The sequence below is a fragment of the Pseudonaja textilis genome, chromosome 7 (assembly GCF_049901715.1).
Source record: "Pseudonaja textilis isolate UNSWEBS1 chromosome 7, rPseTex1.2, whole genome shotgun sequence".
Taxonomy (NCBI): domain Eukaryota; kingdom Metazoa; phylum Chordata; class Lepidosauria; order Squamata; family Elapidae; genus Pseudonaja; species Pseudonaja textilis.
In genome coordinates, this window is record NC_141996.1 from 178,115 (window position 1) to 203,472 (window position 25,358).

The 25,358-nt window shown below is 64.0% G+C and overlaps 3 protein-coding genes across 5 annotated transcripts; 2 read left to right on the top strand and 1 right to left on the bottom strand.

Moving 5' to 3' along the window:
- The first annotated feature begins 3,745 nt into the window (after nucleotides 1-3,745).
- HPX (hemopexin) lies at nucleotides 3,746-7,576 on the top strand. The gene is made up of 9 exons (XM_026721633.2): nucleotides 3,746-3,823; nucleotides 4,036-4,112; nucleotides 4,441-4,667; nucleotides 4,784-4,937; nucleotides 5,082-5,294; nucleotides 5,517-5,633; nucleotides 5,904-6,034; nucleotides 6,646-6,790; nucleotides 7,276-7,576. The coding sequence occupies exons 1-9, from the start codon at nucleotides 3,756-3,758 to the stop codon at nucleotides 7,557-7,559; spliced, it is 1,416 nt and encodes a 471-aa protein (XP_026577418.2). The 5' UTR covers nucleotides 3,746-3,755; the 3' UTR covers nucleotides 7,560-7,576.
- Nucleotides 7,577-7,762: 186 nt separating this feature from the next.
- Nucleotides 7,763-14,340, bottom strand: LOC113450431 (uncharacterized). Of its 2 annotated transcripts, none has more exons than XM_087936857.1 (2): nucleotides 14,178-14,340; nucleotides 7,763-8,979 (listed from the first exon to the last, which is right to left on the bottom strand). In XM_087936857.1, exons 1-2 carry the CDS (start codon nucleotides 14,194-14,196, stop codon nucleotides 7,829-7,831), a joined length of 1,170 nt encoding a protein of 389 aa, XP_087792983.1. In that variant the 5' UTR covers nucleotides 14,197-14,340; the 3' UTR covers nucleotides 7,763-7,828. The 2 variants fall into 2 exon arrangements, with proteins under 2 accessions (XP_087792983.1, XP_026577408.2); XM_026721623.2 differs by lacking the exon at nucleotides 14,178-14,340 and adding an exon at nucleotides 10,287-10,439.
- Nucleotides 14,341-14,566: 226 nt separating this feature from the next.
- APBB1 (amyloid beta precursor protein binding family B member 1) lies at nucleotides 14,567-25,236 on the top strand. Of its 2 annotated transcripts, none has more exons than XM_087936855.1 (15): nucleotides 14,567-15,070; nucleotides 16,437-16,526; nucleotides 16,791-17,420; nucleotides 19,122-19,302; nucleotides 20,607-20,663; nucleotides 20,746-20,831; nucleotides 20,950-21,012; nucleotides 21,288-21,425; nucleotides 21,507-21,634; nucleotides 22,483-22,597; nucleotides 22,841-22,925; nucleotides 23,039-23,122; nucleotides 23,880-23,995; nucleotides 24,127-24,303; nucleotides 24,593-25,236. In XM_087936855.1, the coding sequence occupies exons 2-15, from the start codon at nucleotides 16,497-16,499 to the stop codon at nucleotides 24,761-24,763; spliced, it is 2,061 nt and encodes a 686-aa protein (XP_087792981.1). In that variant the 5' UTR covers nucleotides 14,567-15,070; nucleotides 16,437-16,496; the 3' UTR covers nucleotides 24,764-25,236. The 2 variants fall into 2 exon arrangements, with proteins under 2 accessions (XP_087792981.1, XP_087792982.1); XM_087936856.1 differs by lacking the exon at nucleotides 14,567-15,070 and adding an exon at nucleotides 15,158-15,377.
- Nucleotides 25,237-25,358: the final 122 nt, after the last annotated feature.

Genomic DNA, 25,358 nt, shown 5'->3' on the forward strand with positions numbered 1-25,358 from the left:
TCCGGAGCCCTCGGCCGCCTCCGCTGGGCCCGCACCGCCCGCCGTACAGCGACTCCTCCGTCGGCAACTTTGCCCAGCAGGTACGGCAGCCCCGCATTCTGGGCCGCCTCCCGCGCCGAGAGCGGAGCCCTGCAGAGACGCTGCCTCGGGCTGCCTAACCACCGGGCCCCCGCCAGGCCTCCAGCCAGCGTCGCAGCCCCGCCCCTCGCGCCCGCAGGAGCGGCTCACGGGGGGGCCCGCCTGCGTCCTCCTGGCCTCGGCAACAGCAGCTCCATTGGCCGCCGCCGCCGCCTGACGCCAGGGGGAGCGTCCCAAGGCCGGGCGCGCTGTTCTCCTCCCGCAGGGCGCCTGCGCGGCGGGAGGCTCTCGGGGCGTGGCCAGCGCTTCCGGACTGTGGCTCAAAGGAGGCGCCTCGCATCCGCCACGTGGTTTGGCCTCCAGGGGACGCTCTCCCCCCCCCCGTTGCCCCGGGTGGCCAAAGGGAGCGTAGCGGGTCCCCCGGCCGCCCCCTCCCCTCGGGGCGCAGGGCTGGAGAAGGGCGGGGCGGGGGCGCACCGGGTCCGGCCTTTTTGGCGGGGAGCTGCTTTCACTCGAGCCGCCCAGCCTCCACGCTGCTCCCTGGAAAGGCCCCCGTCCCTCCTCTCCCTGCCCTCTGAGCCCCTTGCCCCCGCCCCCGTTCAGCCCAGGGGCTCCTCTCCGCCTGACCCCCACCCAAAGCAGCGCCGAGTAACCAGCCGAGAAGCCCCCCTGCCCCCCTCCGCACGCCCCCCTCCGCCTCCCGGGGGAGCCTGACTTGGAGAGCTGGGGGGGGACGGACGCCCACAGAGGCGCCCCGGCCTCCCTGGGGCCGCGGGAGGGGCTGGCGCGGGTGGGCTGCGCGGGCTGCTGTCTCAAATGGGTCGGTCAGAAGTGGAGGCTGCCTGCGGGGGTTTCCCCGAGAAGCAGCTGGGAAGGATCAGGCCCCCTCTGGGGAGCTGGCGCCTCCTTCCCCGGGGAGCGGGGAGGGCTTGACCATTGACCGTTATTGACCGGCCGGCCAGAGGAAAGCAAACATTGTCCCCAATAGCGGGGGAGGGGGGGGCATCTGGGACAGCTTCAGCCCGGCTCTGGGACTGGCTGGGCTCCTGAGGGTGCCGCGGGGCGGGTGGAGCGGCGGCCTTTCCTTAAACGCTGGAGGAGCCTCTACAAGGGCCTGAGAAATGGGGCGCGTTGGTCCTGCTGAGCCCCTGCGGGGCCCTGCCTTGATTTGTCACCCGAAATGGCACAGGGTAGCAAAGGGGCTTTGGAGTTCTTTGCCACTTCCAGCAGATGTGGGGATGCGTTTGTGGGGGTGAGAGAGCAGGGAGACCCTTCAGCCCCCTCCCTGTGGGAATGATCCAGAGCAACCCCCCAATCAGCCTGGCACAGCTGGGGCTCCAGAGAAGGAAAGACAAGCAGGCAGACTTTCCCTTCCTTGGGAGCCTTAAAGGGGCAGAGTGGGCAGTGGCTGGTATCTTTGCTGGGAAGGGGGGATCCTGGGGGGGGGATCCTCTTCCCTCCCTCCCTCTTTTCCCCCTGGGCCCCTCCTGACTGAGGACCAGGGAGGGGCACAGAGAGCCTTGCACAACCTGGGATAGTCCTGGATATTTATTTCCTCATAGGTGGAGGCCTGACGTCCCCCCTCCCGCCAGCAGTGTCCTCCTCCTGCTTGGCAGCTTCCCTCTGCAGGGTGGGGGGTGGGGGTGTTGGAACACCATGTGCTGCTTCCTGGTGTCCCAGAGCTTCTGGGAACCGGAACGTATTTTGCCTTCCAGCATTAGCCTGGTCTGTGGACGTTTGCAGAAACCGGATTAAGAAACCCACTGGACCTTCAGTCCCCTCTAAATCTGCTGCTTTGGGGGTGGGCAGCGTCTCCAGCGTTTGTGGGGGGGGCTCTTTGCCCATTTTTCTAAACACAACGAATGTTTGTTTCCCTGCAATTGGGGGGGGGGGAATCCTCATTCACGCGGGGGGAGGAGGCCCCTGGATGGAGCCCCCATTCCCCTGCTGTCCTTTGGAAAAGTTGCTGCAGAGACGTTATAAGCGCCCAAGAACATCACAGAGCAGTTCTCGACTGACAACGGTTCATTTAATGACCAGCCAAAATTAGAGCGGCATTGAAAAAAGCAACTGGTGGCATGTTTCACGTTTATGGCTGTTGCAGCATCCCCCCCCCCCCCTCACCTGGTCAGAATCTGAAGGCTTGGAAACTGACTCATCTTTATGACGGTCACAGTGTCACACGATCCCCTTTTGTGACCTGACCAGCAAAGTCAATGGGAAAGCCGATTTACTTAACAACTGCAGTGATTCACTTAACAACAGTGGCAGAATCCGCTTTAGTGGATGCCGCACCAAACTGCCTTCGGTTATTATTGAGCCTGAGATGCCCCCCTGGAGCTCTGGCCTGGCCTTCCTTCTTCCGGCCAACCCCCCACCCCACCCCCCCCGCCCTTCTCTGCCGGATTCCTGCACCTTCTTCCTTCTAATGAGGCTGGAAGGGCAGGACTGATCCTTGTGGGAGCTGCTCCGTGCCTGGATAGGCCAAGAGTCAGCTAGCCTACTAAAGGCATCACCCTCAGGGGCCGGGGGTGTTTGTAATTTTGGAGGCCGCGTCTTGCCTGTAAGTAAGCGCCCCCCCCCTTAAATCTGCCAAGCTTTCACCCAGCGCTCCTTGTCTTGTTCTCCAAAGCACTTGAGGGTGGGACAAGGAGTAACAAGTGGAAGGTCCTTCAAGAGAGACAGACCCAACCTAGCACCAAGGAGGAATGTCCTGGCACTGAGAAGAATGAACCGGTGGAACTGCCGGCCTCCTGATGGTGTGGCTGTTCCATCCCTGGAGGTTTTTAAGAAGAGACTGGAGAGCTCTTTGTCCAGAAGGGTGTGGGGTTTCCTGCTTGAGCAGGGGGTTGGGCTAGAAGACCTCCGGGGGCCCTTCTAACTCTAATTCTTCTGTCCGTGAGAAGATTTGTGGGAAAACTTGCAAGGTTTTGGCCCTAGGGCTGCTTTGCAATCCCCTTCCAGGCAGGGTTTGCCACCCAGACAGTCTGCGGGGTGGGGTGGGGTGGGGGCATTTCCTGGAAGCCTTCAGGTTGTCAGTCAGCTCGATGGGGGGGCGGCGCAGGGGGCATTCCTGAGCCTGGCCTCTTGTCAGCTGAGTACACAGAGCCTGTCGGTCCAGCTCTTGCCCAGGGCCAGCTGGGCCGCTTGTGGAAGGGAGCAGGCGGGACGTTCCCCCCCCTCTTCAGACCTCCCACTCAATGGGCCTGTTGAGCCCAAGAAAGCCCCTAGGCCTCCCCCACACAGCTGCCCCCTCCCAAGGTCCTGCTCCTGCAGGAGCACTGGGGGGTCTCTGGGGGTGGGGAGGCGGGGGCTCAACTTCACCGAGGCCATTGAGGGATTCCCAGCAGCCAGGTTGGTCTTTTTCTGGGGAGGGGTGGGGGGGGGGACCGACTCCGCGGGGTGGCATTGATTTTACCAGCAGAAGATCCAACTCGGCTGTTTAGCCTGCGGGGGGTGTGTGTGTGTGTGTGTGTGTGTGTGTGTGTGTGTGTGTGTGTGTGTGTGTGTGTAGAGGCTGTACCCACCCTCTAAGGAGGAGCCGACATGATGGGGTACAAGGGTTAAAGTGGGTGGCCGGCTTAAGCAATGCACTGGGTACTTTCCCCAGTTGGGAAACGTCCGGCTGCCCTGATATAAGAGGCCAGGCACCAGGGCTGGCCTGGCTGTGCAGCAGCATGGGTGGCCTCTCTGCAGCAGTGCTCTGCCTCAGCTGGGCCCTGGCGCTGGTGGGTGCCCACCCCGTGTGAGTGGCTGTGGATCAGGAGGGCATGGGGGGGGAGGGGAGAAGCCCCGTGCTCGGGTGAGGTCGGAGGCTGGGCCCTCTGCCTTGCTGCTCAGGGGGCCGTCCGCTTTCTCTGAATGGCGGGACTTGTAGTGGGGGCCTTGGGCCAGGGCCTGATGGGGTCCCTTTTGGCTCTTGGGTTGGCCCTAACGGGAGGGGGATGTCTCTGGCAGGGGACACGGCGGCCATGGCAACAAGACGGTCGGCCCCTGGCATCACCTGGGCTCGGAGCCTCCAGCCAACAGCACTGGTGGGTAGGCTGCCCTCTGGGCAGAAGCAGGTCCCACCTGGGAAAGCCTGCTCACCCCACATCTCCCCCTCCTTCCCGGGGGCCCACTGCACCCCACCCTGAAGTCTGGGCCCACCGCAGCTAGGGGAGCCCTGAGGGAGGGCCAGAGGGACTGGGGCTGGGAGGGGCCAGCTTCAGTCCTCAGCCAGGGACCCCCAGATCTGCAGCCGAGGCCCCTGCTGTGGAAATGAGCTGCCTCTGCAGGACAGGCTGGGAGGGGGTCCTGCTGAGGGGACCATCGCTGCAGGGTGGGGGTATCGCTGACTGCCCCCTGCACGCTTCCGCCCAGAGTTAAGGCAGCGCTGTGCGGACGAGGAGGGCTTTGACGCCGTCACGCTAGACGAGGCGGGCACCATGGTCTTCTTCAAAGGCTCTTTGGTCTGGAAGGGCTTCACAGGCGCTGCGGAGCCCATCAGGGACTCCTGGCCTGAGATCCAAGGCCCTGTCGATGCAGCCCTGCGGATCCACTACCACGACCACCCGGAGGGTCTTCACGACAACGTTTTGCTCTTCCAGGTACTGCTGACTCGCAGGCGAGGGAGGGAAGGCTGTGGCAGGGAGGGGCTGGCTGGCTCAGGCAGAGGGGCAGTGGGGGAGGCTGTGTGAAATGGCGGCCTCGCATCCCCTTGCAGGGCAAGAGGGTCTGGGCGTACCGCGAAGGGAGGCTGAGACTCGGCTACCCCAGGCTGATCGATCAGGAGTTCCCGGGCATCCCAGCCGACCTGGACGCAGCTGTGGAATGCCATCCAAAGGAATGCCCGTCTGAGACAATTGTCTTCTTCCAGGGTGAGAAAGGCTCCCCCACTTGAGGGTCCCAGGACAGGTCTCTGTGCCCTGCCCGGTCTGTGGAGGGAGCCATTTTCTCCTTCGCTCTGGCGGCTGCTACGGCCCCCCTCCTCCTGCACTGACCCGCCCACCGTTTCCCTGCAGGGCCCAGGGTGTTCTCCTATGACCTGCGGACGAAGGCGGTGAAGCAGCGTGCCTGGCCAGCCATCTACAACTGCACCGCGGCTGTGCGCTGGCTGGAGCGCTACTATTGCTTCCAAGGCATCCGCTTCCTGCGATTCAATCCGCTGCGGGGCGACGTGCCACCTCGCTACCCGCTGGACGCCCGGGACTACTTCATGCACTGCCCTGGCAGAGGTAAGCCCCTCCAGGCTGCTGGGAAGTACGCAGCTGAGCCCGGGACAGGCGCCTGGCCTGCAAGAGAGGGAAGCGGGAGGACTGTGGCCCCCGGTGCCGGGCAAGGCGTAGTCCTGGGGCTCAGCCCTGGTCCCTGAAGGAGGCGGGGGAAGGGTGTTGCTCTTCCTGGCTAGGAGCCAAGCGGTGGCCTCTGCCTCACTGCCTGGCCCTGCACCCCAACAGGCCACGGGAGGGAGTCCCAGAAGAACGCCACGCTCTGGGGCATCCTTGATGCCTGCAGTGGGCGCCCTTTTCCGGCCTTCTCCTCAGACGACCCTGGGCGAATCTACGCCTTTCGCGGTAAGCAAGCAGGCCGGGGAGAGGGGGTGGCAGGCAGGGGAAATGTTGTGTGCTTCCGAGGGCAGCTCAGTGGACCCTCCCAGTCAAAGGCTGCCTCACGTGATGAGGCCCAGCCCCGAGTCAGATCTAAGCTAAGTGGGCTGGGAGTCAAGGGCCGTGCGGCCCGGCCGAGCATGAGGGGAGGGTTGGGCTGGGGTTCCTCATCCTAGGTCGCCTCAGGGGAGGACTGGTGGGGCCTCCAACTGCTGCCGACCTTCCTCCTGCACCCAGGCGGCCACTACTTCCGGGTGGACTCTGTGCGAGATGGGCTGCATGCTTGGCTTTTGAACCACACCTGGTCAGGGCTGGAGGGGGAGGTGGACGCCGCCTTCAGCTGGGCAGACAAACTCTACTTCATCCAGGTGAGCTGACCAGGGAGGCTGGGCTTCGGCAGACTTCAAAAGACCTGGAGCTCTGCCCCATTGCAGGCTGCCCGCTTAGGGGTGGACAAGCCAGTGGGCCACCGCCACTGCTCCTGACCGCGGCTGGCCCTGGTAACAGCCCCTCCCTCACAATTCAGGCTGGCCCCGGGGGGGGACTCTTCTTGCAAGGGAACTGCCCGAGGCGCCCCTCCCCCACACCTCTGCAGACGAGATGGCCTCCTGTGAGATTGTCCTGCGCGGGCCCCCCCTGCTGGCTCAGATGTGCTTGGCAGCTGCAAAGAGAGAGGCGCCAGGCTGGTGCTTTGGCTGCCATCTTCCCCGCTCCCATTGGGTTCCCCCGAAGCTCCCTTCAGGTGCACCTGGGCCCTTGACTCGCGTCTTCCCCCAGCTGGGCCAGGCGGGAGGGCAGGGCAGCCCGGGAGCCAGAAGGGTGCCCGGCAGAGCTGCGGATCCTTTAGAGACCCCCAGAACAGAACCAAAACATGGGGCAGCAACCAGAACATCCTGGGGGCACCAGCCTCGCTGGTCATTTGGGGCGGAAGAAGTGCCTGAGGCTCAGTGGCTGACCTTCCTCTTCCCACTCCCCGCAGGGCTCCCAGGTTACCATCTACAGGTCTGAGCACGGCTACAGCCAGGTGGAGGGCTATCCGCGGCCCCTGGTGGAGGAGCTGGGTGTGTCCCAAGCAGACGCTGCCTTCACTTGCCCCCACTCCTCGGTGCTGCACATCATCCAAGGTGTGAAACCAAAGAGGGTGGGGTGGTCCCTTGTCTTGGTAAGGGGGCTCAGAGGGCAGCCCCCCCCCCCCAGGACCCACTTGGAGATCTGTGTTGCAAGCGGCTTAGACCTCTGAACACAAAGCACAAACACAACCCTAACTCTAGTCCTAACCCAAAAGGCAGGTGAAGAGCTCAGCTGCCCTTCTAGGGAGGCCCCCCTCCCCCACCCATCCACCCCGGCCAGGGACTGTCCTGAAGCCGTGCCCTTCCCCCGGGAACACTTGGCGGCAAAGAACAAGTGAAACCCTAGAAGCCGCCCTTGGGGCTGAGCCAGATCCATGTTTTAGATGCGGAGGGTGTGTGTGTGCTATGAAGGTGTGCAGAAAGGAAGCAGATGAGTGAAGGGGGGCTTTGGAGACATGGAAGGGGGGCATGAAAGCCCCACCCAGCCTGGCAACCCAGATCAAGGCCCCTCTGACCACCTACCCCTCCTTCCCTCCCAGGAAGTCAACTCCAGTCGATTGACCTGCAGCAGAGTCCTCGTCGCCCGGGGCCACCACAGCTCCTCCCCCATCCCCACGTGGACAGCGCCATCTGCACCACCAAGGGGGTCTTCCTCTTCGTGGGGGCTGACTTCCACCAGTACCAGGACGTGGCCCAGCTCAGCGCCGCTACCATCTCGGCACCAGCCCAGAACACTGCGGCCGTCTTTTTCCGCTGCTCTCCCTCTGGGGGTCCCCACCCTCCTCCCCAGGGAGGGCACCACCCCCGAGACCACCCTCAATAAACCTCTTATCTCAGCCATGGGGCGTTGCTCTCTGTGTGTGAGAGAGACTGAGGCGGCCCCTGGGCAGGGAGCACTGCAGACCCGCAAGGGGGGTGGGCTTGACCAAGGCGGCGCTGAAGCCCCCCCCACGCAGCAGTCATTGGCTCAGAGGGGAGGGAAGGGGAGGGGTGTGCAGGAAGGGCAAAACGAGTCGGGTTTGGTAGAAGAGGCTTTTATTGCGGGCCGCTTAACTCGGCCATAGCCAGAAGGAGCCTGTTGGCTTCGTGGGCTTAGCCGAAAATGCAGACAGTGCCCGAGGCCAGGCGGTGGTGGTATTCGTGCAGGAGGCTGGCGGCCAGCGGGAAGCTGCTCTTCATTTCCAGCTTCCCCGGCACCACCAGCAGGGTGACGCCGGGCCCCAGTCCTTCGGCCAGCTTCTGCAGCATGCGGCGGGCCAGGTAGCCACGGGCACGGGCTGGCTCGGCCTCCAGGCTGGCATAGACCTCGGGTGGCGGGTTGGGCAGCTTCCACTCCAGCTCGCCGATCAGCTGGTTGGTGCGAGCCCTGTCCAGGGCCAAAGGGCTCTCCTGGTAGCAGGCCACCAGGTGGAGCCCCGTGGCGGTGTGCGCTGACACGAAACTGCCCTGGGCCAGCACCTCCCCGCTGCCCACCTCGCCCTCCACCTCGCCCTCTGACCACCAGGCCATGACGGCCCAGCAGAGCCAGTTGTAGTTCTGCTCCAGCTGGCGCAGGAGCGAGGTGGCTAGCTCAGCTGGGTCGGGGGGTGCCGCCTGCTCTAGGGCGCGCTCCACATCCTCCTGGGCTTGCTGGCGGAAGTAGCCCTTGCACTGGCCCAGCGCCTCCTTCATGCGCTTGTGCAGTGCAGCCACGCGTGGGTCCCACACGCCCATCAGCAGCGCCGAGTCGCGCTTGGCCAGCCCCGCCTGGCAGAGCAGGCACAACAGCCCAGCACCCAGCACGGCATTCAGCTTCTGGCAGAAGAGCGCCATCTCCGGGCGGCGTGGGCGGTGGCGCTGCACGGCCTGCTCCAGCAGGGGGCGCTGCAGGCTGAGCACTGCATTGCCCTGCAGGCGGCGCCACAGGACCAGCAGGCGGCGCTCCAGCTTGTCCCGCATGCAGCCCTGCACAAAAAGCTCAGTCTCCAGCGGCGCGGCAGGGGGAGCCGCTCTCACCGCCAGGCACAGCTGTCCGAAGGCGGCAGCCACGCAGTCCTCGCAGGCATCCAGCCCGCCGTCCTCCAGCAGCCCCGGGCCCGCTGCCAGCTCGCGCTCCAGCAGCTCCACTTCCTTGCGCACAAAAGCCAGCTCCTCGGCTGTGGCCGAGCCCTGCAGGTGGGACACGACCCCCAGAGCCAGCGAGCGCAGAGACTGCAGGAAGCCCACCGGCTCCAGGCACTGGGAGAAGAGCGCCATGCCACGTCCTGCAAGGAGAGACAGGAGGGGCTCAGGGGACTTGCCCACCACGAGACGAGGGAAAGGACCCCGAGAACCCCAGCATCTGCCCGAGCCCCGCCGTCTGCTGACCCTCCAGCTGGGCAATCAGCACTGCGGGTCTGGCTCCTTGCTCCAGAGCTGAGCTCCCTGGCTGAACACCGCTTCCGGCTGGCCTCCAACTGGCCCTGTGGCCAGGGTCGGGTGGCCTGTCCACTGGAAGCCCAATTTTCCTGGCTTTTTGGGTGGACGTGGAAGGCCTGGGCCAAGGGGCTTGGGAGGGGTACGTGGTGGCAGAGTGACCCCAGACCGTCCCCTGGTCAGAAAGGTACAGACCCGGCTGTCGCTGAGGCTCGGAGGTGAAGTTCTGGGAGGCTGCGAAAGACCCCCATTAAGAACACAGTGGCCAGTTGTTGGAAGTTTGGCCCCTGGGTCCCATGGGGGATAAGGTGGGGTGGGAGTGGGGTGGAAAAGAGGCCCCTCCCTCCTTGCCCTCCCTGGTGGCGACACGTCTCCCAATAACGTTCCATTTCCTGCGTTCCTCCTGAAGGGAAGCAGCCGGCAGCCTCCCCAGGCCTCCATGGGGACGGGTGGCTAGTTATGACTTCTTCACTGATGAGCCCCCCCACCCCTCCCAGGGCACAAGCCACAGGCCAGCCTAGCTGAGCTGAGCTCATTCTCGGGGCGGCCCAGTCCGGTGAGCCCCACAGCAGCTCTGCCTTCTCCAGGGCCAGAGCAGAGGGCAGAAGGGCCCAGCTGCCCAGGAGGCTGGGCAGGCGGATCCTCCTCCTCCTCCTCCTCCTCCAGGCTCTCTGCCCTTGTGCTGCCCTCCAGGGGAGGCGGGCAGGCGGCTGCAAGAGGAGGAGGAGGAGGAGGAGGAGAAGGGGGCCGCCCTCCCGGTCTGTGCTGTGAGATCGCCAAGGGCATCCAGGGCCTGGCTCACCTCCTGAATCCTTGGCCAGAGGGGCAGGGCAGCCTAGGCCCAGGGAAGGGAGTGGGGTTTTCGCCTTGGTCAGCGTGCACCTTCCCTGCCCAGGCATGCAGTCCCACCGATATCTAGTCTGGCCAGGTGGGCCAGCCCCTTTGGGTGGGGTGGGGGCAAGGAACAGCTTTCTCGTAACCCTAGCCCCCTCCTCCAGGGCAAGGGCAGTCCCAGGAGCCAAGGGCTGACCCCCTGGGTCAGGAAGCCTCCCCTTTCCGACCTCCCCTGTCTCAGGCCCTTCCCTGGGATTCAGAGGTGCCAGCGCTCCTGCCTCAGCTGGGGGCTGGGCTGGGGAGGGGTCTGGCTGAGCCTTACCTGTTGGCCTGGCTCTTGCAAGCTTCCACCTGGACTGGGCACCTGCTGGAACCTGTTGCATCCCTGATAAATCCCCAACTTATCTTGGCCCCGCCCACCTGAGCCACCTGCTCAGAGGTTTTGCCTTGGGCCTCGTCCAACTGGACCCACTCCAGATTCTCGGTGGGGGTGGGGGTGGGGGTGGATAGGTGTCCTTCCCTGCGGAGGTGACTTTCATGCCTTCTCTTAGGGGTGGCTTTGCTTGAACCCCTAACAACCAGGCAGCCCCTGTCCCCTCTCTTCCTGGGTGGAGGGTGTCCTATTTATTTGGCTCTGTCTTGTCCCTTTTTAAGCCCCCACCCCACCCCACCACTGAGAAAGGGAGGGGGCTGCATGCCTGTTTCCAAAGCTCTGAAGGCTCCAGAGTTTGCCCTGCTTGGTGCCAAACGGCTCTGGTCCATCTGGCCCCGTTGAAAGGAGATGCCTGTCCTGCCTTGCGGTCTTGACCTGGCCGGAGCAGAGCCCCAGAGGCAGCCCCCTCTCTTCCTCGGTGGTGGTGGGGGGCTTAAAAGGGACTCCCATGCCCCCTCCTTGGAACCTTCAGGGCAGCCCTTTTCTTTCACTGGACCAGCAGATGCCCAGCCAGAAGGGTGAGGGGTAAGTATGCGGGTGGGGGGGGCTGTTTATTGGCAGGCATGGTCTCTGTGGATGCCGGAGATTGGCAGCTGTACAAGACCCCTGAGCTCCTTTGCTGGTCCTGGGGAAAGAGGGCACAGGTGCAGCTGTAACCCGGGGTGGGGGTGGGGGTTGGGGTGGGCAACCTTATCTCCCTCCTAGTGCTCTCCGGCACATGGCCTCGTACTTGCACAATCTTGGGGAGAGGAGCAGACAATGGATGTTGCAAAGGGGCAGCAGGTGGGGGCTGTTGCACGGCTTCTCTTGCTGGTGCCCTGTCCCTGCCCGGCTGTTGTGCCGCTTCCTCGCTGCCCTTGGCACCCAGGGTGCTTTGATGCTCGCCCACTTAGTCCCTCTTCAGAGCTTCAGAGCATCTGGGTGGTCGTGGCTACAAAGGACTCTGCTTGAGTGGCACCCAGGGCCGCCTTCTCAAGCTGGCCCAGGATTTGGAGGCCAACCAGCCGATTGCCCAGCCTGGCATGCAGACCTCCAAGATGTGCGATGCCCGAGCCCTCCTGCCTGGGCCACAGCCTGGCATCTGAGGCAGGACCCCGGTCCCCTGCTGCTTCGCTTCTGCTTTCCCTCACAGGACTAAACGAAGGATCAACTCAGGGCTTTCCAAGGATGTTCAATTCGAACATGGTTTTATTCTAAGTATATCCAACAGGACCAGTGCTAATAATTCTACTGTTTTATCATTTGCAATATTTCCTCAGCAACCAAACTCCTGCCTTTCTCTGTTGCCCACATTTCTTCTCTCCTGCCAAATGCCCATTTTAAGCCCAAGGGGGGCATTTCCAGACATTTCGTTGTGTGCTCCATACTAGCTGCTGCAGGCAGCCCCCTCCCCTTCACCAGGAGCGCTCCTTGATCGGCATGTGGCCCAAGTGGAGCCTCCTGTCCTTGTGCAGGAGGCCTCTGGGGACCCTGGCTGGGCCTGCTGCCCATTGTGTGCAGCGGCAGCTAGAGTGGCGCAAACCAGGGACCCTCATTGCCTGCAGGAACGAGGACCCCTTGCCCTAGGGCCACCAGGAACATAACGTGCTTTCTCAATCCTGGGGGGGGGAGGGGGAGGGGGGGCGACCTGAAGCCTTGAATGCATCGGGATGGATATTAGAGGAAAAAGAAATGGCTTTGCTATAGGTGTACGGAGCCCGAGCCACCCAACCAGGCGCACAGAACAGGCGGACCTTTTGCTATATAGAGTTAAGTCAGGAGCTGCAGGAAAGGTGCCACTGCAGCAATGGGAGGCTTTGCCCGGACATCAGCCGGGAAACAAACCCAGCAGCGAGTGGGAGATCACAGCGTCTCCTGGCTCGCCTGGCTGGCAGCTCTCGTTACCCAAAAGGTAGAGAACGGAACCGGAGAGGGTCGGCTACACTCAATTCTCACTAACGGAGATGAAATGACAGAAGGGGTGGGAGTTACAAGGCTTCCTTGGGGAAGAGTGACCCTCCCATCATACCAGAATCACCATAAACTGGCAAAGGTCACTGAACCGTGTCAGGCTTCAGTTGTTAAGGGAGCTGACTTCAACAAGCTAAGTGGGGAGGGAAGAAGAAGGAGTCAATCGAGGGAGAAACAACTCAAGATGCTTGAGAAACTCTGAAAAATGAGAAACGGAGGTCCAAGAAGAAATAGGGAAAGGAAAAAGCAAAAGACACCAGACAAGGCCAGCATGGTTGCGTAAAGAGCGCTCTGACAAGAGGAGGGATAAAAAGGACTAGTGTACAAAATGGAATGAGGTGAGAACAAAATATCAGCAAATAGTCTGGATCTGCAAGGAGGGTTTCAGGAAAGGTAAGACACAGAATGAACTAAAACTTGCAACAAATGTCCAAAATAACAGTTTCTTTCAACATGTAAAGAATAAAAAGAAAATAAAGGAAATGGTTGGTCTGCTAACGGAGGCAGATGGCAAGATGGGGGCAGGCAGCAGGGAGACAGCAGAACTGCTTCAATTCCTTCTTTGCACCTGTTTTTACACAAAGGGAAAAAAATAGCCCAACCTACCAAAGACGGTATTGTTGGAGACAAAACCGGAAGGCAGGTCAAAATAGGTAAAACATTAGTACGAAAACACCTTTGCCCTTTAGATGAGTTCCAATCACTAAGACCAGATAGTTTACACCCCAGGGTTAGAATTGGGGTTTGTTAACACTGGAAGATAGACTCAAGATTCACAAGGCTCTTGACAGACCCGAGCATTGGGCCCTAACCAGCAAGATGCAGCTCGGTTGTGGGAAAAGCGACTGGTCCTGCCACTTGGGCAAAAAGCAAGCAAAGCAAAGCTCAGGCCCAGGACATGCAGGGCCTGGCTCAACAGCAGTAACCGCGCGAGAGATCAAGGAGTCCTATCACACCGCCACTTAAGTACGAGCCAGCCGTGTGCTGCAGCAGCCTCAAAGCCAACCCAGTCCTGGGCTGCATCAACCGGGTGGGGGGGTGGGGGTGGGGTGGGGGCTGTCAGCATCAAATTCATGTGAAGTAACAGTGCTGCTTTGTTCCTGTACTGGTGAGGTCACACTTGGCATTCTGGTCCAAACGACAGAAAAAAGGTCCTAGAAAGTGTGCAGAGAAGAGCAACCAAGGCGATGAAGGGTTTGGAGGCTAAAACATACAACCAACGATTGAAGGTCCTGGGTATGTCTAGCGGCCAGCCTAACAGGAGGATTTCCATGGTCTCAGAACTCTTCTGCAGAGGTCAGTCTCTGCCTCCAGAGAAAAGGAAAAGACTGGGCCAGCAAGGAAGAGTTTAGCATGGGGCTCATTAAAACGTTCTGAATTTAATGCTGGAGGCCAGCTATGTACTACTACGACAGCTTCCTTTGCTGCAGGACGATAGGCAATACATTTTGGTGCCAAATAAATTCTAAAAACTAATATTTGAGGCATTTCTATTCATTATGAAATACATATTTGGGCACAGTTTATATATTTACACCAAATACCTTTGCATTATAGGAGTTTATTAGATACAATATATTTTGCATTTCTCTTGCTATACCCATTATCCATAGCACATTTAAAACAATCTTTTTATCCTGCAGTTTTACTTAGTTTATTTATATCAAATGGTATTCTTATAGAGTGACATGACAACAGGATTCCAATATTTGAGGGGCTCTCACAGAGGGGAGGAGGACAACCGATCTTTCAAAGCACCGGAAGGCCAGACAATGGATGGAAACTGATCAAGGGGAGATTCAACCTAGCAAGAAGGAGAAATGTTCTGACCTTGAAAACAATAAACCATTGGAACAGCTTGCCACCAGAAGTTGGTGCTCCATCCCTGGAGGCTTTCAAGAAGAGACCCCTATCACAAATGGCACAGGGTCTCCTGCTTGGGCAGCGGGGGTGGACTAGATGGCCTACATGGTCCCTTCCAACTCTTGTCATTCTGAACGCTCCCCTCCGCTGCTCCCGTGACCAGCACCTCCTTCCCTCGCGCTCCCTCAGAGCTGCTTTCCCGAGTTTGCCATCCAGGGCGCCGCTCCCCTCCCCGCCGCCAAAGCAGCGCCCAGCCGCCCGGGGCTCTGCGGGGCTGAAGGGCAGACCTGCCTGCCTCGCCGAGAACCGGAGGCGGGGCGCTCGCGGCGACGGGCAGCTTGGGCTTTGCTTATGCAGGCAAACAAAGCGGGCGGCCCTTCAACGCCTCGGCCTCCGGGCCACAGCAGGCGCGCACTCCGGCCAGAGACCGGCTTCGGCCGGCCTCAGCGCCCGGCCCGGCTTGCACACTCGCTTTCGCCTTCGCCCGCCCGCCCGGCTGCTGCTGCTGCTGCTGCTGCTGCTGCTGCTCCGCAGCCCCCGCCCCGGCCGGCTTCTTGCTCGGCGCCCGGCCCCCGCCCTCCCGCCGCCCCGGGACGGACGCGGGGCGCGGCAGGAGTCCCGGCCCCAGGCGGCGGCGGCGGCGGCGGCGGCGGATCCCGCGGAAGGTGCTGAGGACAGCGACGCCTCCCTGCCCGGGGCCGCATCCGGCGCCCCGGGTACAGCTGCCGCCCGCCGCCGGGCCAGCCGCCCCTCGCCCGTCCCGGGAGGGGCGGCTCGGTCTCGGAAGCGGAAACGACGCCTCCCCCGCCGCCCCTCCCGCCGCCATCTCCATCCTCCCGAAAGCGTCGCTGCAGCTGCAGGTACCCAGCGCGGGCGGGCCGGGAGGCGGGAGCGGCGGAGCCTTCGGAGCCGAAGCCGAGCCGGGCCCGCCGGGACTGAGGCCCGAGCGCCGGCAACGTCCTCCCCGCCGGAGCAGGCGAGCCGCGGCCGCAGTCTCCTCGGAACCGCCCGGCCCCCCGGCCCTCCGCCGCGGAGGGGGCCTGGCCGAGGGGACGCGATGCTCGCGGCCGGCTCGGGCTAGGAAGGCGGCTGCGCTCTTGGCGACGCTGTCCCGGGGCGGGCGGAGGGCTGGGGGCTTCGGGTGCCCCTTCAAGGCCGGCACGCAGGGTGAGGACGGGAGGCCTGGGGGGCCCGGCGAGGTGGGGGACGCCCCAGGCCTGACCAGGGGGGCCCCGGGCCCGAGGGCGCAAAGGCGCCGTCCCTCCGGGCTGCAGGCGCTCCCAGGGGTTCGGGGAAGTGGCAGCCCCACTGGCTGGTCCCAGGGCCGGGGGGGGGTGGTGGGTTGAGGGTGGCTCCGGTTGGCACATCGAGACAAGGTTGCAAGGGAGCCCAAATAATCCAAGGGGATCAGCTCCATCCATGGGGCCAGGGGACAATTGAACAATATAATTATTGAAAATAAATTTAAACAAATATTTTATTTTTTGCCATTCACATTTCATTTTTCCATCCTTGATATCGTTTTTTTCAGGATTCTATTCCACCCTTTCTTTGACTTTCTTTTAAGTCTCCTCCCACCGCAAGTCAGCCGTGGCAAAGTGTCCCAGGCCCCCATGGGGCAGAGACTGGCAAGGGGGTCTGTCTCAAAGGCTCCACTCTGCCTCTGGGTTGGAAAGGAAGCCAGGCTGGGGGGTCCCTGGCAGCATCTCCTGGCACCCCCAAGGTTCGGCTTGGCCCCTGGGCGCAGGCCAGGTCTGGGATGATGGGCCCGCAGGCCGTTGGTAGGATGCCGCCACGGCCACTGACCTGACCTGCTCACCAGGGGGAGCCGATCGGCCCAGGGAGCCCCCCCAGTCCCGGCTGAAGGGGAGACGGGCAAGAGAACCAGAGCGGCCTTCTGGTTCTGCTGGAAAGCCACCCCGCTCGGCAAGAGGCAAACCGGGTGTCATCCTCACCCAGCAAGTGGGAGGGGGGGGGGCGTCCTTAAGGGGTGGGGATGTGGGAGGCCTGGAATCAGATTGGGTCCGTCTAGGGAGCACCGCCCACTGATGGCTCCCAAACAGCTTCTCTCCAAATGCCGGGGGAGGGGAACAAACCAGCCCCCAGCCCCCGTCTGACTGCCCAGAGGAGACTCTGGAGACCAGGCCAGCGGAGCCCCTCCAGCCAGTCCCCTGCCCTGGGGCTGCCAGGGTGGACTGACCTCCTGCCTCCCCCTGTTGCCCCCAGAAGCTGAATGTTGCCTGGCCTTCTTTGGACTGCCCTGCCTGGGTTCCCCGAGGCATGTAGATGTGGACCTCTCCCTCCGGCCCAGGATCGGTAAGCACCCAGGGAGGCCTTGCAGGAGTCCGGTCTTGACTGGGGGGCAGGGATGGGGGCGGGGGGGCTGTGAAGAGCAGGCCAGTTCAGCAGGCCAGGCTTACCAATCGAGGCCAAGCCTAACCAGGGCCCTGCAGGCCGCCTCGGGGCACCGCTTCCCCCCAAGGAGGGTGCTGAGTGCAGAGGAGACGGGCAGGGGGGGCGGGGCGCACTGGGGTTCTTCCCCCAGAGTTGTGACCGGCCGCTTCCTCTCCCTGCCACCAGTCTTCCCCAGTGCCCAGCACCATGTCCAGCTCGCTGAGGAAGCGGAACAGTCTGGCCAACGACAACGGCTGCCTGGGCCTGAGCCTGGCCTTGGGGGCCCCGCCAGGGGGGCCGGTCCTGCCGCACAAGGGGCGGTGCGCCTACAGCTGCGGGGAGCTGCAGAGCATCTTGGGGCTGCCCCCCTCCACGGAGGAGCCCTCCAACAGCAAGTGGATGAAGGAGGGACAGAACCAGCTGCGACAGGCGGCCGAGCGTGGCCGGGACCAGAACCGCAACGAACTGAGCCTTCCCAGCAAGGAGTTGAGCAGGCTGCTGGTCCCGCTGACGAGGCAGGAGGGCCGAGCAGAGGACCCAGAGGCCGAGGAGGAGGAGGAAGAAGACGAAGAGGAGGAGGAGGAGGAAGAGGAGGAAGAGGAGGAGGAGGAGGAGGAGGAGGAAGGCTCCACCCCGGTCCGGAGTGAGCCTGTGACTGAGTCGGAGCAGAGCTCGGAGCGGGCATTGCCTCGGGGGGAGCAAGGCCGCAGCGCCAGCCTCCTCTTTGCCACCCGCAACAGCACTGCCAGCGACGAAGATTCCAGCTGGGCCACGCTCAGCCAGGGCAGTCCGACCGGCAGCTCCCGGACGAGGCCGGTAGGTCACTGGGGGTGGGAGGGGTGGCTTGCTGGAGGGGCACCCAAAGGCTGAGGGACAGGCGGAGGCTGCCACAAGCCTGTGCCAAGCAGTTCCAGGTGTCTTGGAGGGGACACAATTGGGGGGATCACCCCGGGCCCCCCTTCCCCGCATGTTGAAACGGATCTTTGGGAAGTCCCGGGTTGGGGGGGCTGTGCTAGGCAGCTTGGGGCCGCTTTCTAATATGCCACCCCCCCCCCCAGGTCAATTGGCAGTATTGCTCCTGCGCTCTCTTAGCCAGGCTCCGAAGGCCCCTGGGGGAGCAGTGATGTCAGCAGGTGCCTGGCACCGCCCCCGCCCCCGGGGACTGCCCAGCGCCCAGCAACCAGCCCTGGTCCTGCCCCCTGCAGCTGTGGCTGCCTGCAGCAGCCGCCCCTCCTGGCTCTCGGCCCCTGGGGGGGGCCCGGGGCTGCTGCTCGCCCAGCAAGATGCAGGTCGCCTTGGAAGACGAGGGGGGGCTTTCAGGGTGGACGGGGAGCGACGCGGATTGGCAAGATGCTGGTGGGCCCTGGGGCCACCAGGGGTGGGGTGGGGGCGGGGAGGGACAGCTATTTAAATTATCCTGGGTTTTGGTCTGCGAAACACTTATTTATGTCAGGCTGCAAGAACAGCTCCTGTCAGCTGTGCTGCAGCTGGCCTTATTCTGGGGAGGGGGCTGGGTGGAGCTGGGGAGGCCAGTGGAAGGAAGCCGGGATCACGGGCTTGGGGGTAAAGGCAACCTTAAGGACGACTCAATGCAAGGATTGCACTTTTACTTCCTCTTCCTATCTTATCCCAGTGCAGAGAGCTGGAGGAGGCGGGGGCTGCGAGGGGAGCGGGGGGCGCTTAAGGGGCAAACTCCCTCCCTCCCTCCTCGCTTGTGGCACTGCTGCAACCCAGACCCTCCTCTTCCCTTGGCCTTGCTCCTCCCCCGGGGATCATGGATTTCCGTGTGTGTGTGTGTGTGTGTGTGTGTGTGTGTGTGTGTGTGTGTGTGTGTGTGTGTGTGTGTGAGACTAAGGGGGCTGGGGGCTCTGGTCGGCCACAGGTTCTCGGCCCCCGTTGGGGGGTCCGTACGGAGGGCTGGGCTTGGTGGGGGAGACCTGGGCGGGTCCCTCTGCTGCCTGGGCCAGGACTGGCGGGCGGGGAGGGAGTTGATAGCCGCCCTCTGCCTGGTTCCCTCCCAGCTGCTCTGGCTGATGGACAGTGGGGTCCATCAGGCTGGGGGGGAGGGGGTCAAGGGGCAACAAGGCCAATGAGTCCACGATCCTGGCCCTGCCTGGGGCAGCAGCGCTTGGAGCGCCACCTGGCCGCGCTGGCACCAGGCTGCCTTGGCACACTTGAGCCCGGGCCTTTGAGACGGGCACGCATGTGTCTGCACCCGGGGGGGGGGGCTGCTTGCCCAGTGCCAGGACGGCTCTTTCGGTTTCAGGGCTCAAGGCAGAATCTCCGGCCTCCTTGAGCCTCAACGCCCCTTTCGGGGGTGCCTGGAAACGATTCTTTCCAGGCTGGGCCGAGCTGAGCAGCCAGGGGACTCCCCTCCCTCCCTCTCTCCCTCTGGCCTCCCCCAGCCCCCCACCCCTTCCTCCATGAGGTGGTTGACTTGCCCGCCCCCCCGGGAGATGCCCAGGCCCCTCAAGGGAGCCCACCTGCCCGGGCTGACCTGGCTCCTTCTTTTGGCAGACTCCTTCTGGCTGTGTAACTCCCTGGAGACTGACTCGGACCTCCCCGCAGGATGGATGCGGGTTCAAGACACGTCCGGCACCTACTACTGGCACATTCCGACAGGCACCACCCAATGGGAGCCCCCCCTGTGCAACGGGAGGGGCGACTCGGCAGGAAACACCCCACCCGGGAGACCCAGGTGGAAGGCTGGGGGTGGTCTTGGCCCCTTTCTGCCCCAAGGCTCCCTCCTCCAACCCCGGCTGGCCGATGGGTTGGGCCAAAAGTCCCAGGGGACACGGGGTGGGGTGGGGGGGGGGGCTTCCAAGGGAACCAAGGAGATACTTGTGGTTTAGCTTCTATGTCTACCCAGGCTGTCTTATTATCGACTGTCAGAAACTCAAGGCAGCCACCAGACCGGGTGCTCCTTCCTCCTCTTGTCCCCCCCCCGCCCCCCCGGGAGGCGCATTGGGAGAGACTGACTGGCCCAGTCGCCCAGCTGGCTCCCGTGCCAGAGGCGGGACTAGAACTCCCCGTCTCCCGGTGTCTAGCCTGGAGCCTTAGCGACTAGGCCTGACCGGGGCTCTGGGTCACAGCTGGAAGGCTACCCCAGGACGGGTGCTGAGGGCTGGGTGGGCACCTGGGGGGCGGGGGCAGGCGCTGTCTGCCCTGGGGAAGGGGGGAGGGGCTCCTCCAGCAAGCAGGGCTCCTGTCTCGCTCAGGGCGGGGAGGGGCCCCTGTGTGAACCCAGCCAGCCAGGCCGCGATGGGAGCCTGTGTTTCCACTCCGGGGGCATTTGCTGCCCCCCGCACAGGGAGAGCTCCTGAGCAGCTTTCTACTCTGAGCAGCTTTGCTCTGCCGGGGGCACCCTGGAAGCCTGTCAGGGTCCCCAGCAGCGCCCCCTCCACCCCGGGCAAGCAGGGGTCGGCCATTGGAGGGAGGGGCTGCCTGAAAACCTCCTTCCTGCAGTCGCTGTGGCTCCTGGGGGCCTTGAAGGTGGGAGATGCTCTTCCCACTCCTGGGGGGCTGGTTGGGGGCGCAGCCCCTGTGCTTGTCCACTGCTCCTGGGCTGGGCATAAGAGGGGCCCCCTCCTGTGGCAGCAACTGCCCACACAGCTCTGCCAGGCATGTTCCTTCCGGCAGGGGACGATGGGTCCAGTTGCCCTGAGGCCAAGGGGAGAGTCTCGGGGGCAGCAGCTGGAGGGGCCGCCTCTCTCCTCTCCTCTCCTCTCCTGGCCGGCCCCAGGGAAGCCCCCCACTTCCTCTCTCACAGCACTGAGTCCCATGATGAAAGCCGGCTGGGCGGCCAGTCCCCTTCACTCAGCCCGGCCCACCTCGCAGGGTGGTGCTTGGAGGGAAAGCAGGAGGAGGGGGCTGCCAGCAGGGCTTTCCTGCAAGCGGGGGGTGCTTGGGGAGCCACCAGGAAGGGCGGGGGTGTCATGGAGGGGAGGGGGAGGGGTCTCTGGGGGCAAGGGGTTCTCTCTTCACCCCGCTCCTTCCCTGCAGCTCACCTGGATGGACTTTGGGCAGACGGAGACAACCCCCAATCCAGACCCCTGGAAGGTGAGTGGCTGCCTGGGCTGGCGGAGGGGGGCGTGCAGGGACATGGGGGGCTCTGCTGCTCCTCATGGCTTTCCTCCCCCAGGAGGTTCTGCCGGAGGGGGCGACCCCCAAGTCTCAGTCGGAGGAGGGCCAGGAGCCCTGCTCGGCCTCAGGATGCCCCGGACTACGGTGAGTCTGTGCCTGCCTTCCTTCCCTCCGTGGGCCTGAGGGGCCTGGGCTGTGGGGCCGGGGCGGGGGGAGGGGACAGATGCCCTCCTGATAGCCCCCTGGGCCGCTTGTCTTCCAGGTCTTCCCTGGCAGCAGGAGGGGAGGAAGCAGCCGGGCTGCTGGGCCTTTCCCGGGGTCGAAGGTAAGGCTGCCCAGGCCAGGAGTTCGGCAGGCTCGGTGGGGCCGCAGGCAGGCTGGCTCCTGGCCCCCTCGAGGCAGGGAGCCCCCCAGCCAGAGCAGGGACGGGGCCGGCTGCCTGGCAGGCAGGGGGTCCTGAGGGGGCTCCAGGGAGGCCCGGCGTGGCCTGCCCCCCCGGTTCCCCACGGCCACTTTCGCTCGGCGGGGGCAGATTCTCTCTCTGGGGGCGCTTCAGCCCCGCATCCCTGGACACGCCTGTCTCTCCGCCGCTTCCCGCAGTGCTTCTCTGTCCACTCGCTGGGCTGGGTGGAGATGGCCGAGGAGGAGCTGGCGCTGGGCAGGAGCACGCTGGCCGTCCACAACTGCATCCGGCAGCTGGCCAGGCAGGAGCCGGCCCTGGGGGGCTCCTGGGTGGAGGTGAGCGGCTGGGGGGGGAGGCTGGGGACTCTGGGCCGGCTGGGGGGGGGCCGAGTGGCAGCTGTGCCCCCTCCCCTGCAGGGCAAGGCCATGCTCCTGGTGCTGGAGAAGGAGCGGCTGAAGCTGCTGGAGCCCCACAAGTGGACAGAGCTGCACTGCCTGCCCATTGCGGCCATCCGGGTGTGGGGCGTTGGGCAGGACGGCGGAAGGTAGGCAGCCGTGGTGACGGGGGAGGGGGGTGCTGGGTGGGGGGCTTCCCTGGCGGATCCTTTGCCCAGGCCTGCTGAGCTCCCTGCTGGGCCCCCTCCGGTGGAGGCCGCTCCCCTGGAGGCCAGCTGAGCCCCCTAGGAAAGTGCGGGCTTTGCACCGGAAAAACATCCCCCTTGGTGGGCGCCTGGGGACGCTGTGCCCAGGTTGGCGAGCAGTGAGGCTGGGGTCTCCTCCGAACCAGCCTGGACTTTTGGCAACCACCTCTGTGGGAGAGGCCCCCCCGTTTAGTTTTGGGAGGGTGGAGCCTCCCCTGGACAGCCTGGGGCCCTTCCAGAGACACCCCACTCGGCTGGGGGCGGGCTCAGGTCTTCCAAAGGGTCTTGCAGCAGCTCTGATCGCTGGACCTTCTTCGGATGGGCCAGTCCAGGCCCGGGGTGGGGGTGGCAGGGGGGAGTAGCTGGCCTCTGCTTGGGGCCTTGCTGCTGGCTGCCCCCACCCTCCCCGGGCCAGAGGGAGGGGGAGCTGAGTGACTGATGGGTGCCTTCCTTGGGGCTTCTGGCAGCATGCATGGGGGGGTCTGTGGGCTCTATTTGAGAAGGGGGGACCAGTGGCCTGGGGAGTGGAGGGAGCAAGGCCTTCCTGCCCCCCCACTAATCCTCTGGTGCCCAGGGAAGCCCTCCGCCCCCCAGCCCCTCCATTCAGCCAGAGCTTCCCCTGCTGGGAGGAGCATTGGAATGGCCGCCCTCCCCGGACCTGCTTGGCAGCCTCCCGCCGGAAGGGCTGTGCCCAGCGCAGCTCTGACCTGCCCCCCCGTGCCCTGGACCCGACCCTCTTGCCTCCCCTGCAGGGAGTTTGCCTACGTGGCCCAAGACCAGCTGGCTCAGATGCTGAAGTGCCACGTCTTCCGCTGCGACGCTCCGGCCAAGGACATTGCCACCGGCCTCCATGAAATCTGCTCCCAGGTCAGGGCCCACCCCTCCCCCCACTGCCTCCCCTCTTCCTTGGGGCTCCCTCCCTCCCTCCCGTCTCTGCCGGGGGTCCCAGGCAGCACCTGGATAGGTGGGTACAAGAGATGGGCTCCTCCTGGGCTCAGGCACCCTCCTCGGACCCATTGCGCTCTCCCCCCAATCCTAAGGCCAAGGGGCAGAACTTGCCAGATGGGGGCAGCCTGATGACCACTGGGGGTGACCTGCTCTCTCCTCTAGATTGTGACCGAGCCACACAGCACCCAAAGCTCGCTCCGGGGGCTCTCCCTGGACCCCTCCAAGATGGTGGAAATCCCCTTCCAAGGTAGCCAGGAAGGAGGGGGAGGCCTGGGGGGTCTCTCATAATTCTGAACAGTTACTAAGCAACCCGGTGTCAGTCGAGGATCCTACGGACTGCTCCCCCTTTCTTTTCTCCAGTTGAGTTTCCGGCACCCAAAAGTGAATCGGTCCAGAAATTCCAGGTTTACTACCTGGGGAGCGTTTCCGTGGCCAAGCCCGTGGGTAAGCAGGAGAGGCGGGATCCCAGGGGACCGGCAGGGGGAAGCAGGAAGGGCAACCTTGACCGGGGGAGGGGGGAACATCCTGGCCGCCTGCTCATGCGGTCCCCAATGCAGCAGCTCCCAACCTTCCTGGCCCGGGGGCGTTTCCGCTTGGCACGCTTGCCCGGCCCAGTCCCCCACAGGCCCCAAAACGGTACCAGGGCTGGGGACAGCTGCCCTCGAGGGCCCCCCCTTTCTGCTGCAGTGGTCCTGCTAGCTAGGGTGACCCCTTCCCAGCCCCCTCCCCTCCTGGGTCGCCTGTCCCTCCCCAGACACATCCACCTCGTGAGGGGCGCTCTTTCGGCTGAATTGCCAGGGCCCCCTCCCGCCGTTGGCTTCCCCCAAACCATGACTCTGCAAGGGGGGGAGGGGCTTCCCCCTTGTTGGAGCCTCAAGGCCAGATCCGATCGGATCTCCATTCTCCCGTTGAGCCTGGAAGTCGTCCATGTGCAGGAACCGGGTGGACGTTAGGCAGTTAGCCCAGACCCCGCGTGGGGAACCTCCTACCCACCCCCCAGATCGGAGGCCGTGCCCGCGGGGGGCTCAGGCCCCCTTCTGCCTGGGTAGGGGTGACCCCAGCGGATCCCAGGTCTGGAACGGTCCTCCTGGCTTAGCTGCTGTTGGGGCCCCGGCTTCTGCCCTTCCCACCAGGCGTAATCCCAAGCTTTGGCCCTCGCCTGGCCTCCCTGGTGAGGTCGCCCCTGCCTTTGCTTTCCCAGGCATGGAGGTCATCAACAGCGCCCTGGAGGCGGCCCTGGCGTCTGGCAGCAAGGAGCAGTGGGCGCCCGCTCAGTTCAGCGTGGCACCAGCCACCCTCACCCTCGCCCACCAGCAGGTAATGGCGGGCTTGGCGGGAGCAGCCGGGGAGGGGCTCTCGAGAGCTGGGACCGGGGAGCCCCAGGAGGGGCCAGACCCCACCCCATCCCGCCCTCGGAGGGCCTCTCCCAACTGCCGCCTTCCCCGTAGACTGACACTGTGCTGTGCGAGTGCCGCGTGCGCTTCCTCTCCTTCATGGGCATCGGGAAGGACGTCCGCTCCTTCGCCTTCATCATGGCGGCAGCAGCCGGCAGCTTCTCCTGCCACATGATTTGGTGTGAGCCCAACGCTGCGGGGCTGAGCGAAGCCGTCCAGGCCGCTTGCATGGTGAGTTTAAGATGCCCCCATACCCCGATCCTCCCCACCCCCCGGCTTGGCAGAGGCTCTGCCTTGTTGCCAAAAGGGCAGCAGGGCTCCTGCCTTCGCCAGCTCTGTGTCGTCTGCTGGGGCCCCTGGCTAGCTATTCCTGCACACACACCCCGCCCAGCCTAGCCCACGCTCCGTCCATGCCCTGCTGTAGACGGCCGGACCGCAGGGCATGGCTGGGAGGACCCTGTGCCCCAGATGCCCATATCGCCACCGATGCCCCCTCACCCACCTCCTCCCTCCTTTTCAGCTTCGCTACCAGAAATGCTTGGATGCGCGACCCCAGTCCACCGGCAGCTCCTGCCTCCCAGCCCCTCCTGCTGACTCTGTGGCTCGCCGCGTGGGCTCCACGGTTAGGAAGGGCATCCAGGCCCTGCTGGGGACCCTCCAACCCAAGCACCAGGGGTCCCAGACGCCGTGAGCTCCAGGCAGGAGAGAGAGGGACCTGCCTGCCCACCTGACCCCGGGCCCCTGCCATCAGCCTCGCAGCGCTTGGCCTGCCCCGGTGCGCGGTGGGTGGGTGGGTGTTCTGCATGAGTGCAAGATGTCTGTTTATGAGGGAAGCGTGGATCTCCACAGAGGTGTGACCTTCATGCCAGTGGGGGGAGGGAGGGAGGGAGGGAGGGAGGGAGGGAGGGGGCTTCTCTTTGGGCAGCCCTGCCACGGCTGCCAGACCTTTCCCCCACCGGCCTCTCCCCCCTCCCCGCCAGTATGCCAGAGCCTGGAATTAGCCGCAGCTGCTGCAGAGGACCTGGCTGGCACCTGGCCACACCCTGGGGAGGGGTCAGGGTCCCACAACTTCCCCCTTTGCCCAGGAGCAGAGGGGCTGGGGCTGGGGGGGGGAGGAGCCCCTGCTGTTTGTCTTGTACTAACCCACAAATAAACTCTGTTCCAACCACCCCGACAATCTCTGGCCTGGTGTTGTGATGGGAGGGGGGAGCTGCCAACGTCCCTCTCCCCACCCCAGAAGCTGGGGAAGATGGGTGCCTGGCAGGGCTCGGGAGCACACTGGGGTC

Coding starts and splice junctions, on each gene's coding strand:
- HPX (XM_026721633.2), top strand. CDS start 3,756: ATGGGTGGCCTCTCTGCAGCAGTGCTCTGCCTCAGCTGGGCCCTGGCG. Junction 4,113..4,440: donor GCCTCCAGCCAACAGCACTG/GTGGGTAGGCTG, acceptor GCTTCCGCCCAG/AGTTAAGGCAGCGCTGTGCG. Junction 4,938..5,081: donor GACAATTGTCTTCTTCCAGG/GTGAGAAAGGCT, acceptor GTTTCCCTGCAG/GGCCCAGGGTGTTCTCCTAT.
- LOC113450431 (XM_026721623.2), bottom strand. CDS start 10,347: ATGCAACAGGTTCCAGCAGGTGCCCAGTCCAGGTGGAAGCTTGCAAGA. Junction 8,980..10,286: donor TGCAAGAGCCAGGCCAACAG/GTAAGGCTCAGC, acceptor CTCTCCTTGCAG/GACGTGGCATGGCGCTCTTC.
- APBB1 (XM_087936855.1), top strand. CDS start 16,497: ATGTGGACCTCTCCCTCCGGCCCAGGATCG. Junction 20,832..20,949: donor TCAGGATGCCCCGGACTACG/GTGAGTCTGTGC, acceptor CTTGTCTTCCAG/GTCTTCCCTGGCAGCAGGAG. Junction 21,426..21,506: donor TGGGGGGCTCCTGGGTGGAG/GTGAGCGGCTGG, acceptor CCTCCCCTGCAG/GGCAAGGCCATGCTCCTGGT.